Here is a 13,642-nt window from a genome sequence, read left to right on the forward strand (position 1 = left end):
ATCTCTCTGGCTCTCCACCCGGATATCTCCCACTTTCTTAGGGGGGCTAAGCACCTCCGTCCTCCGTTGCGGCCCCCTTGCCCGTCTTGGAACCTCAACTGGGTACTCTCAGCCTTATGCTCAGTGCCGTTTTGAGCCCCTGAAACGTTCTACGCTCAAGGATTTCACCTTGAAGACCGTATTCCTAGTGGCGATTGCATCGGCCCGTCGTGTTTTCAGAATTACAGGCGCTGTCCTGTAGGGAGACCTTCTTGCTCATCTCCGATTCGGTGGTCTCCTTGCGGACGGTTACCTCCTTCCTTCCTAAGGTCGTGTCGTCGTTCCATTTGAATCAGTCAATTGAACTTCCCGCTTTCTCGGTTGCGGAGTCTTCGGACCCGAAAACAAAAGACTTGAGAAAACTAGATGTGCGGAGGTCCCGGCTTCGCTATCTGGAGGTTACTAATCCGTTTCGGGTGACGGATCATCTGTTTGTGTTAACTTCGGGTCCAAAGAAAGGTGCTGCGGCGTCCCGCACGACAATTGCCCGTTGGCTCAAGGAAGCCATTGGTTCTGCGTACATTCTGTGCGGAAAATCGCCGCCGGTGGGTCTTCGGGCTCATTCGACACGCTTTGCAGGGCGGATACCTGGAAGTCGTTGCATACCTTCATTAAACATTGCCGGTTGGATGTTCAGGCTACTGAAGCTGGGGGTTTTGGAGAGAGGGTACTCCGAGCGGGACTCTCTGCTTCCCACCCTCGGTAAGTTAGCTCTGGTACATCCCAGGTGTCCTGGACTGATCCTGGTACGTACAGGGAAAGGAAAATTAGTTTCTTACCTGATAATTTTCGTTCCTGTAGTACCAAGGATCAGTCCAGGATCCCGCCCGCAGTGTTGCGTTATAGTAACGGAGAGTCCGCTCATTATTGTGTTTTTCAGTACGCTGATCCATTCGCTCTCCCGGTTGGGGAGTCTGGTTCCTGTAGGGGTGTTGGTTTTCTTTTCCCTACCAAGTTGTATGGTTAGCTATGGTTGCCTTTTGGCTTTTGTCTACTTTGACATTACGTATGACTGAGGGGCTGTGACTGGCACAGGGGCATATATGCTCCGCCCACAAGTTTTAGTCTGTCTCCATCTACTGGTGCGGAGTCACAACCCAGGTGTCCTGGACTGATCCTTGGTACTACAGGAACGAAAATTATCAGGTAAGAAACTAATTTTCCTTTTTATACACTGTAAAATTTTTGCAAAGTTTAGTGACTCGACCCTTTAATTGAAAATTTTGTAATATAAATTCCGACTTTATGCATGTTAAGTAATGGAAATCTATATGCAGAAGTGGGCAGAATAATGAAAATTGTGCGGTATAATTTTCTAGTCTCTGTTGCAGATTCTGCCCCTGATCTACTGAAGGAAACCAGGAGCCTTGACTATTAGCAGCAGCAGCAGCAGCAGCAGCAGTAGTAGCAGTAGTAGTAGTAGTAATAGTAGTAGTAGTAGTAGTACTACCAGTACCTAAATGCATATAGGTAAACAGGTCAGCTGTGTCACAACTGAGAAAGTAATACATTTTTTTCCTTCTGCAGTCCTGCTAACAGAAAAGGTCACATACATTTTTAACTGGATAATAAAATATACAATTATACATTAGTAGTGCAGAGTCATACACAGCTTAGTTTCTTTCAACCTTCTGTTCCTTCAGATAAAAAAAAAATTTCTGTAACCTTTTTTTATCACTATTATAATATTGTATTTTTGATGTAACATTTTCACATTTTTATTTATTATTTAGTGTGCAGAAGATGATGAGATACGTGAGCTGGTTCGACTGTATGGAGGCTTAAAACCACTGGCTCAACTCCTCAAGAAGTCTGATAACAAAGAATTGTTAGCAGCAATAACTGGAGCAATCTGGAAATGTTCAATCAGTCTGGAGAATGTAGCAAAGTATGAGTAACCTTGTAATTTTGCACAGTCTGTTCTTCTATATGTATTTAAATGATCCAGACTTTATGGAGGTATTTTCCAAAGAGTTAAATGGGGGTTGCCCACATAAAATTAATATATACACATGTAAGGTATATCCTTACAGATATATCCTATTTTATAAACCTCAAAATTATACACGTACTTGAAGTGTCTGGCGTAAATATTAACAGAGGCAAAAAGGGCTGGTTATGGGGCACAAATTATTATTTTATCAGCTGTCTACAATCATAAGTTACTGAACTTATCTGTAAATCACAGTTGTTTTTTATCTGTAGTTTTTGGGTGGGAGTTCAGGATAAAGTACCGGACGGTTTAGGTAAACAGGTGCAGGATTCAGCAAAATGGTGATTCCAAGTACATGTGCAAGTATTTTCAGAAGTGAAGTATGTGCATATTTTATAAAAGACCTACCTCCACTTATATTTCTGAGTTACCTAGCATGTAAAATACATGTGCATAATTTACAAAACGTGTAGAGAAAATATGCATCTTTCTGCATTACAAACATACACTTTCTAAACTACTAGCATAAATGTCCATGGGTCGATTTATATGTGCAAATGTTAAACTGTGGACACTTTTGAAAGTTGAGCTTTATAAATTGGCAATGACACATGTAGACTATTTACTGCTTGGAGAAGATGAAGGATTATTGAAGTTATGGGAAGAAATTTTGCTAAACTACCAAACAAGTCAATACCTGAGAATTTTGTGGGAAGGAGTTTTTTAGTCAAGGAATGTCAAGATAAAAATATTGCTCCCCGACTTCATATATATCACAACGATAATTATTATGACCATCATACTAGGCATCATTGAAAATATTTTACATGTTTTTTGATGACACCTAGTATGATGGTCATAATAATTATTGTTGTGATACTTGTGACATTGGGGAGGAATAATTGTTGAAAGATCAGTTGGAATCTACCCACCCACCTTGTACTAAATTTTAGGATGTTCAGTGGCATTTTGACTAAGATAAAAATATTGTTCCTGTACGTACCCGGATCAGTCCAGACAGTGGGTTGAGCCTCCTTTCCAGCAGGTGGAGACAGACTAAAACTTGAAGGATGCCCTATATCAGGACAGAGCCTATCCTCTACCCCAGGGGTCAGGAACCTATGGCTCGGGAGCCAGATATGGCTCTTTTGATGGCTGCATCTGGCTCGCAGACAAATCTTTAATAAAAAAGTAAAAATCTAACAATATCCCCCACCCTCCTGATGCCCCTCAAGACTTCCAAAAATAATTTACTACAACCCCCACCCTCCTGACCCCCCCCAAGACCTGCCAAAAGTCCCTGGTGGTCCAGCAGGGTCCAGGAGCGGTCTGGGAGCGATCTCCTGGACTTGGGCTGTCGGCTGCCAGTAGTCAAAATGGCGCCGATGGCCCTTTGCCCTCACTATGTCACTGGGGTCGACCAATGGCGGCGGTAGCCCCTGTGACATAGTAAGGGCAAAGGGCCGTCGGCTGCCAGTAACGACGGCCCTTTACCCTTACTATGTCACAGGGGCTACCGCCGCCATTGGTCGACCCCAGTGACATAGTGAGGGCAAAGGGCCGTCGGCGCCATTTTGACTACTGGCAGCCGACAGCCCAAGTCCAGGAGATCGCTCCCGGACCCCCGCTGGACCACCAGGGATTTTTGGCAGGTCTTGGGGGGGGGGGGTCAGGAGGGAGGGGGTTGTAGTAAATTAATTTTGGAGGTCTTGGGGGGCGTCAGGAGGGTGGGGGGTTTTGTTAGATTTTTACTTTTTTATTAAAGATTTGTCTGCGAGCCCTGGACCCCTGCTGGATCACCAGGGACTTTTGGCAGGTCTTGGGGGGGGGGGGGGTTAGGAGGACGGGGGTTGTAGTAAATTAATTTGGCAGGTCTTGGGGGCGTCAGGAGAGTAGGGGGTTGAGGTAAATTAATTTGGTAGGTCTTGGGGGAGTCAGGAGGGTGAGGGGTTGTAGTTAGTATGGCTCTCACGGAATTACATTTTAAAATATGTGGCGTTCATGGCTCTCTCAGCCAAAAAGGTTCCCGACCCCTGCTCTACCCCTTCAGTATTCGTCTGTCTCCAGCAGGTGCAGCATCTCCCCTTTGGTTCTCTGCTGTAGGCTAGTCAGCCTCTTCTTCTTTCTTTTTCGGCTCAAGCAAGTAGTTCTTTGATTCCCGCTTGTTTTAGAAACAAAGGAAAAAATTCTATGAAGGAAATTTTGCCTTCTTTTAGTGCTTTTACTGTTTTTGTGTGGGAGACGTCCGTCTCTCAGCTCTTACCCGGCTCAGGGGGGCTTCCCTGCATAGTCCTGAGTCCATGGACGGTTCCAGGTGTGGGGACCGACGCTCTCTGGGCCTCGTTCCCTCTCTGGCTGCCGAGAGGGTTTTTAACCCGCTGCTGCGCTCAGTAAAAAAAGAAAAAAAAAAGTTTAAAAGTTTAAAAGTTTCAATAAGTTGCAGGTACTCACCTACCTCTAACTTATTTGCAGCAGTTGACCAGCTTTTTTATTTTTTTCTGGTCAGAGTAGGGCTAGAACCGGCAGCCAGAGAAGCAGAAGGCAGCAGGTTTCCCGCCTGCTCTCTCCTGCTGTGCAGGCTGTCATTCAAGCTTTTTTTTTCCAGCTTTTTTTTCTTCAACCGCGGCTTAGCTATGTCCCGGCTGGCAGCCTGCCTTTCTTGTGGGCTGCCCTCTTCGTGTTTTTCGCGGCAGGGCCTCTGCACTGCTTGCCTGCCGGGTGGGGAAGGTCCCTCCTCGGCAGGACAAGCAAATTTAGCCCGGGGCTCCACTCCTCCCAGCATGGCTAGGCCTTTCCCGGGTCGGCAGAGCCCAGGAACGGCCGCCATCTTGGATTTTTCATCGGGGCCAATTTCAGTGCTCCCTGGGGCTGGGGGGCCAGATTTCTTTTTATTTAACACCCGATTTGGCCCCCGCGGGTGCCCAGGAGGGGGGTCCTGACCTTCCCTCGCCCCCCCCCGCCAAAAATCCCTCGCTCAGCACCGTTGACCACTGGACCGGCCGCGGAGCCCCAGGGACCAGTTCGGGTGCGGGTGGTCCCGGGGGTGCCCCCCCCCCCGTGTCTCCCGTGTCCTCGGACCCCGCTGCTTCCTCGGATTCGGCGGATGCCCCCCCCCCCTAGAGGGGGATGACCCTAGAGCCCTCCGTCTTTTTCGTAAGAAGGAATTAGAGCCCCTCCTCCCTTTTGTTTTGCAGGAGCTGGGTCTGGAGATAATATCATGGCCTCGCTCCCTAAGGATATGAACCCGGTTCTGGGAGGGCTCTGGGCTCCGGCCTCGGCCTTTCCTTTCCACCCCATGCTTAAGCTCCTTATCCTGCGGGAATGGGAGGCTCCTGAGGGTGCACTTCGGGTGGGGCGTGCGATGGATAAGCTCTATCCCCTCCCGGAGGAGGGCTTGGAGCTGTTGCACTATCCATCGGTGGATTCTTATGTTTCTGCAGTGGTCAAGCACACCACGATTCCGGTGGAAGGTTCCACGGCCTTGAAGGATTCACAAGATCGTAAGCTGGAGGCTCACCTGAAGCGCATCTTCGATGTTCTGGCCCTTGGGGTCCGGGCGTCTTGCTGTAGCAGTCTCATGATGCGAGCGGGCCTCCAGTGGGTCCAACAGTTACTCTGCGCCCGGGAGCTTCCGCCAGGTGAGGCAGAACAAGCCGAACGTCTGGAGGCAGTAACCGCTTACGTATCGGACGCCCTCTACGATCTGGTCCATGTCCAGGTGAAGGCGATGGTTTCGGCAGTGGCGGCCCGGAGGCTCCTTTGGCTATGCTACTGGTCGGTTGATCAGTCCTCGAAGACTCGGCTGGGCACGCTGCCCTTCAAAGGTAAGATTCTCTTTGGCGAGGATCTTGAGAAGCTTATGGACTCCTTGGCTGACAACAAGGTCCATAAGCTCCCAGAGGACCACCCTAAGTCTTCCCGATCCTTTGCGGCCTCTCGCTCTCGCTTCAGGGGCCAGCGTCGCTTCGCTTCTCGGGGGCGGGGCGGTTCTGCGAGGGGGTCTTCTCGTGCGCAGTCCTGGTCGCAGTCCTTTCGTGGCAGACGGCCCTTTCGCGAGGGCCAGCCTGTGCGTGCCGCCGCTAAACCTGCCACGCAATGAAGTTCAGCCGACCCATTCCTCGGTTCCTTACCTCGGTGGACCCCTCTCCCTGTTCTTCGAGGAATGGGTCAAGATCACGTCGGATCAGTGGGTCCTCGACATTGTCAGAGACGGGTATGCTTTCGACCTCGTCAGGGAACTTCCAGATCTCTTTCTTTTCTCGCCTTGCGGCCGGGCCAAGAGGGATGCGGTGGTCCAGACTCTCTCCAAGCTTCTGGATCTGGGAGCACTGGTCCCAGTCCCAGAAAGGGAAATTGGCACCGGCCAATATTCTATTTACTTCACCGTGCCCAAAAAGGACAGGTCCTTCCACCCAATATTGGACCTCAAGAGGGTCAATCGGGCTCTCAAGATCCCCCACTTCTGCATGGAAACCCTGCGGGCGGTCATTGCGGCGGTCCACCCCGGAGAGTTCCTTGCTTCCCTCGATCTCGCAGAAGCTTATTTTCATTTTCCCATTCACCGCGACTATCAGAAGTATTTCCGATTCCACATTCTCAACCAGGACTTCCAGTTTCGAGCTCTCCCCTTCGGCCTCGCGACCGCTCCTCGCACTTTCACGAAGGTCATGGTAGTAGTAGCGGCGGCCTTGCGCCGGGAGGGGATTCTCGTCCATCCCTATCTGGACGATTGGCTCATCAGGGCCAAGTCGGAGACCTCTTGCCGGCGGGCGGTGGATCGCGTCTTGGAGCTCCTTGCCTCTCTCGGGTGGATAGTGAACTTTTCCAAGAGCAAGCTTCAGCCCTCCCAAGAGTTGGAATTTCTGGGAGCCCACTTCAACACCCGAGTAGGCAAGGTTTTCTTACCTCGGGCGCGAGCCCTCAAGCTGATCGATCAGGTCCAGACTTTGATTGCCCTACCCTCCCCGACAGCCTGGGATTATCTCCAAGTCCTGGGATCCATGGCTTCTACCATCGACCTTGGGCTTTTGCTCATATGCGTCCGTTACAGAAAGCTTTGCTGTCCCGTTGGCAGCCAGTGTCAGAGCAGTTCCATGTAGTCCTTCCGTTCTTGGATTCTACTGCCGACGAATTACAGTGGTTGCTGTCTCTTCCTCATCTTCTGCAAGGGATGCCTCTTCAAGCTCCACAGTGGACGATAGTGACCACGGACGCCAGCCTGTTGGGCTGGGGTGCGGTCTGCCTTTCTCAGTCCACCCAGAGAACATGGTCGCAGACTCAGTCGTGCTGGTACATCAATCGACTGGAAACTTTGTCGGTCCGCCTGGCTCTTCAGGAGTTCCTTCCCCTGGTCCGCGGCAAGGCGATACAAGTCCCGTCCGACAACTCCACCACAGTGGCCTACATCAATCGCCAAGGGGGCACTGGTAGCCTTAGAAGCCAGCCGTCTCCTCACTTGGGCGGAGCGTCACCTACAGTGCCTTGTGGCTTCTCACATCGCCGGAAAAGACAATGTTCAAGCCGACTTCCTCATCCAGCAGTTGCTCGATCTGGGAGAATGGGAGCTCTCGGACGCGGCCATGGCTGTGATAGTGGACAGGTGGGGTCCTCCTCACCTCGACCTCATGGCAACTCTGCGCAATGCTAAGGCCAATCGGTTCTTCAGCCGCTGGAGGGAGCACGGCGCAGATGGCGTGGATGCTCTGGCTCAACCTTGGCCAGCGGACGTCCTTCTGTATGTGTTTCCCCCGTGGTCACTGGTGGGGAAAGTTCTCAGGAGAATCGAGCTCCACCGGGGTCCGGTGATTCTCGTCGCTCCCGAGTGGCCGCGAAGGCCGTGGTTCGCAGATCTCATCAATCTAGCGGTGGACGGGCCCCTGCGCCTCGGTCATCTCCCTCGTCTCCTCCGGCAGGAGCCTGTATATTTCGACCAGGCCAATCGCTTCTGTCCGCGTGTACGGAGGCGGGTGTCCCTGCGCGCTCCGCCTCGATTCCTTTGATTCTTTCTTTTCTTCAGAAGGGTCTCTCTAAGGGCCTCTCCTTCAGTTCTCTACGCGTTCAAGTCTCTGCGCTCAGCTGTCTCCTGGGTCGGGTGGACGGTTATGCCTTAGCAGCTCACCCTGACATGATTCGTTTCCTGAGGGGCGTTAGACACCTCCGCCCCCCCCCTCGGGCCACGAGTTCATCGTGGAGTCTCAACCTAGTCCTTCGTGCTCTCTGTGCGGCTCCCTTCGAGCCTCTTCGCCACGCTACGCTCAAGGATCTGGTCTCTATTTCCTCTGCTCGCCTTATTTCCGAGCTTCAGGCGCTGTCCTGTCAGGAGCCCTTCTTGCGTTTCTCGGATTCCGGGGTTTCTCTCAGGACGGTTCCTTCCTTCTTGCCTAAGGTTGTCTCCGCTTTTCATGTCAACCAGTCGGTCGAACTCCCAGCATTCTCTCCGTAGGAGATTGCGGGTACAGCGGGTGGCGACCTTCGTTGGCTAGATGTAAAACGAGTCTTGCTTCGCTATCTCCAGGTCACCAATGACTTCCGGGTATCGGACCATCTCTTCATCCTTTGGAGTGGTCCCAACCGCGGTAAACAGGCTTCTAAGACCACGATTGCGTGGTGGTTGAAGGAAGCCATTTCCTCGGTGTATCTTTGTCAAGGTCGTCCGCTTCCTGAGGGTCTGAAGGCCCATTCTCTGCATTCTCAGGCTACTTCGTGGGCGGAGAGTCCATCTGTCTCCCCGCAGGAGATTTGCAGGGCCACCACTTGGACGTCTCTGCACACTTTTGCTCGGCACTACCGTCTGGATGTACACGCTCCGGTGTTCGGTTACTTTGGGCGGCAAGTGCTTCGAGCAGGACTGTCTCGGTCCCACCCAGTTTAGGGAAGCTTGGTACCTCCCACTGTCTGGACTGATCCGGGTACGTACAGGAAAGGAAAATTAGTTCTTACCTGTTAATTTTCGTTCCTGTAGTACCACGGATCAGTCCAGACACCCTTCCCTGTCTGTCTTCTGTCCTCTCGAAGCTTGTTTTCTTGCAGGTCTGCAGATTTCCATATATTTCTTTGTTCAAGATTACTGAGCAATTACACCGGAAACCTTGGTCGTTTTCTTATACCAAGTTGATGCAAGAGCGTATAGGTATACCATGTTTTCTACATTATTCTATATTTGCTCCGTTGAGCTTTACAGTTACTTGCTTGATCCTATTCTTGGGTTTGTTGTTTTATGCTTTGACATACGTTATACTGATGGGGTAGAGGATAGGCTCTGTCCTGATATAGGGCATCCTTCAAGTTTTAGTCTGTCTCCACCTGCTGGAAAGGAGGCTCAACCCACTGTCTGGACTGATCCGTGGTACTACAGGAATGAAAATTAACAGGTAAGAACTAATTTTCCTTTCTTAAAAATGTTTAGTTGCATGTTTGTTGATTGTAGAAAAAAATGTTTATTATAATGGCAGTCAAAGCAGCTTGCAACATGCACCTAATGCATGAGATGTATATGTAAAATTTAAAAAATATATTTTATTTGCTGGAATTCATAAACAAAGAAGGCATGTATCTGTAACCCCACCTTTCATGGGGGCGACCTTCCCTGTCTCAGGGTGTTTGATATTCACAACCCCTAGGTGGGGAATTAGTTCTCCAGGGCCGAGAGCTGGAGGCAGGTTTTCCTGCAGGACCAGTGCCTGGCAGAGAACAATCCAATCAAATTAAACACTCTCCAGTCTCTAACTGTGTTCCAAAGAAAAGATAGTTTAATTCAGTCTTCAAAGTTAAACATAGTGACAGTCAAGTAGATGCAGGTAGAACTAGAACTTAAATGAAATTACAGTTCAAAGAAAGCTTTAGTCCTCACTTCACAAATTCCCTTTATGAAGATGGTTTCTTGGTGAAACACAAGGTCTCTAGTAACTTTGCTACTTCTCCCTCCTTTGTCCTCTATTGCAAAACCAGGCTTGTATTTTCTTCCAGTCTTCCACCAGATAGATGGTTACTCACTGGAACTTCTGTTCTGCTACAGCAAAACCTGTCAGAAATGTCTTCAAGATTCCCCAAGCCCAAGGCAGGTACTCCTGGCTTAGTGTCCTTACGCTAGTAAGTCCAGGCATATTCTTCAGCTTCTGAGCAGTCCCTCTCCCTTTTTTTTAGGCATCTAGGGATTTAAGTGGAAAATCTTCATCCTCACTCCTGGCTGCTCCCTTCTGGGATCCCTGAGCTCTGGCCAGTTTCTTCCAGTGGAATCTCGAACTGCCCCTGACTCATTGGGGCCGATGCAATAATCTTCGCAGAAAGCAGGACTGACTTTTCAGTGCCCGCTTTTTTAATGCACGCATGGCGCCCGCAAGGGGGGCGCCATGCAATATGTAAATTAGGGGGTCGTGTTAGCAAGGAGGCGACCCTTAACTCCTCCTTGCTAACGCGACTTGCATTGGCTGCCGGTTATGAAGACCGCCGGGAAACTCGGCGTCGGTTTTCATAACCGGCCGTCTGCTGAATTGTTTTATTTTTTTTACTTTAAAAAGAAGTACAGAAAAGCAGTTTTTTCTGCTTTTCTTTACTTCTTTTCAATGCGCTCAGCTATTAATGCCTGCTCCAGGCAGACGTTAATATCTGAGCAATAAATGTGCGTCTGAGACGCACATTTATCTTTTTGCATTTGGAGTGAATGAGTAATAGCCTCATTCACATGCATTTGCATGTGATGAGCGCTAACTCATTCACTCCATAGGTGCTAATCCCCCTGTTGCATTAAGGGGTGGATTAGCACCTATTTAACACACATCTGACAGCGGGTTAAACAGTGTGCTCGGCTGAGCACACTGTATTGCATCGGCCCCATTATCTCTCCTCATTACCAAGTCCTTGAGGGGATGTAGCCACCTTGTCAGAGAAGTGAGTGACTTGACACTCACTTGACAGAGAAGATGACCTAGGGCTCTGGAAGATTCTCTCCTTCTTTCCAATGGACCCCTGGCTCCGTACACATCCTGTGCACTTCCAGCAGATATTTACTTAGAGATTAAAAGATTTCTAGTGCACAGGCCTCCCTGCAAAAGGAAGCCTTTCCTTCACTTGCACTCCTGCTAACATATTCAGTATTCAGCTTCTATACACCTCTCTGTGGCATAGAACCATTATTACAAAAGTGGGTCCATGGAAAGATCTGAGTATCATACTTTATGTATTTATTTATTTAAAATTGTTTATATACCGCCTTTTCAATTGTAATTGATCAAAATGGTTTACATTCGATCACAAAATACCGCTACTGGTGCAGGTGCTGCACTCAGCAATATCAGTGTACACATGACAAGTGCAGAACAATTCTTGTTGGTCAACTAATATATTTATTGTATTATTCAAATTTGGAAACGCCATATGTTTATAGACAGTCTTTTAGAGAAAGAGTCCCCCGACACGGACCTCGTGTTTCGCCAGTCCGGCTGCGTCGGGAGGGACAGAATTTAATGCCACCAACCGGTATTCCAGACTATGTTCATCTGAACATCTGAACATAGTCTGAACATAGTCTGGAACACCGGTTGGTGGCATTAAATTCTATCCCTCCCGACGCAGCCGGACTGGCGAAACACGGGGTCCGTTTCGGAAGACTCTTTCTGTAAAAGACTGTCTATATACATGTGGAGTTGCCAAATTTAAATAATACAATAAATATATTAGTTGACCAGCAAGAATTGTTCTGCACTTGTCATGTGTACACTTACATTCGATCACATAATGATATAAAGATAAAATAAACAGATACATGAAATCGGATAAAACATACATAAAATAATATAGTAATCAAAGACATCATAAGTAAAACATATTTAAAATAGAACTAGAAGTAAAAAAATAAAACAAAAACTAGGCCTGTATCAATTCATAAGGAGAGAAACTGAATGAAAATATTGAGAAACATGGAGACTAGAAAAGTATTAGATGTATTCTGGTAAGTGAATATTAAATGCTATTTGAAAAAGGTAAGTTTTTAGAGTTTACTTAAATTCCTTGGCATTTCAGATTTGTCAGAGATAATTTGGTAAGTTGTTCCAGATTGATGGTCCTGCAACTGGAAAAGCTATTTTTCTGGTTATATCTAATATAGCAAGATGGACCGAAGGGATTTAAAGATCTCAGTTTTTAACAGGCTTTTATCCCAGGACAAGCAGGATGATAGTCCTCACATATGGGGTGACATCATCAGATGGAGCCCTGGTACGGAAAACTTCTGTCAAGAGTTTCTAGAAACTTTTGGCTGGCACTGTGGGCCTACTGAGCATGCCCAGCATGCCATAATATTCTCAGCCACAGGGGTCTCCCTTCAGTCTCTTTTTTTCCGCTTTGCTGTAGCAAAGCAGTTCAGGAGCTCTGGAAAGAATTTCCTCACATTTTCTCAGAGAAGAAAACTTTTTCTTTTCACTTTTTCAGTCACAATTTTATCATAATTGGGTCTCCCTTCGACATAGTCTCGGTGAGTACATTCGACATAGTCTCGGTGAGTACATTCGACATAGTCTCGGTGAGTACATTTTTCATATAGTTTTTTGATCGATTCCAATCATCCTACTGTCGATTCCCGCCAGTCATCGACCGTTATTAGGCCATAACTTTATCATGGCATCGGGGTTTAAAAAATGTCCGGATTGCAACCGGACTATGTCCATAACAGACCCACATTATGTATGTGTTCTCTGCCTGGGATCAGGCCACGACGTCCGGGCTTGCTCAACCTGTGCCCAGATGACACCGAAGGATGAAGGATGCATATAAGATTTTATTTTTACTACCGATCTAACCAATACAAATTGCAAATCACAACCTTTCAAGATATATAAAGAATGATTACTTAGATATACAAAGAATGACTGTTTATTTATATAACTTTTCCTTTACTTGGTTTAATATTCCATTTATTTGAACAGTTTCTTTGATATAAAAAAAATGTTATTCATAATATTGCCATCAATTTTTGCATCATTACAGATCGAATACTGTTGTGGATCATATAGTTGCTTATGTGATTCTCTTACACACATTTTGTTTGAACAAAATTGGGAACTCAAGACAATATATGTAAGGTAATACAGCTTCTTATACCAATATTGTTTCAATTTATCTGAATTTTTGTGTTAACCGTGGGGTTTTTATAAGAGTTATTAGACAAATATGTTTTTATATGTCACCATTATTATAATAGTTTTTTACAAATAGATGTCGTGTTAAATTATTAATCTATTTATTTATTTATTATTACGTGATGTATTTTTTAATATCGTTTTTATATTATTTTAAATTATCCATTTATGTTTTAGCCCCTGAGGCAGCCGTTTTGAAACGGCGAAACTCGGCCAGAGTCGGGCTACCTTTGTGTCTCCACTTCAATAAAGAAATTGAAAAAGACTACAGGCATCTATTCTTTTGTTCATCCTGACGGCTTTTATAGATCGCATTCCTTCGTGCTTTCTGGATCCAGATGACACCGAAGGGCAGGCGTGCCCGTTTGGATAAGATGGAAGAATTATTCAAAAAGATTCCATCGTCATCGTCGTCCCCAAGTGTAACTCCTCCCTCGGTAACCAAACATCGAGGTGAAACACGGGCCGACAACCGTCCGTCACCGGCACCGTCGATATCATCAATAGCATCGTCTTCAACATCGAAAGGTCATTGGGA

The 13,642-nt window shown here is 47.4% G+C and overlaps 1 protein-coding gene across 1 annotated transcript in view; it reads left to right on the forward strand.

The window, feature by feature from the left end:
- ARMC4 (armadillo repeat containing 4) overlaps positions 1–13,642 on the forward strand; it is an 890,525-nt gene that overhangs the window by 466,149 nt on the left and 410,734 nt on the right. Inside the window, exon 15 of the mRNA XM_029588639.1 lies at positions 1,773–1,927. Coding sequence (XP_029444499.1) covers positions 1,773–1,927 — 155 coding nt within the window. The remainder of the gene's footprint in view (positions 1–1,772; positions 1,928–13,642) is intronic.

This window comes from Rhinatrema bivittatum, chromosome 2, assembly GCF_901001135.1.
Source record: "Rhinatrema bivittatum chromosome 2, aRhiBiv1.1, whole genome shotgun sequence".
Lineage (NCBI taxonomy): Eukaryota > Metazoa > Chordata > Amphibia > Gymnophiona > Rhinatrematidae > Rhinatrema > Rhinatrema bivittatum.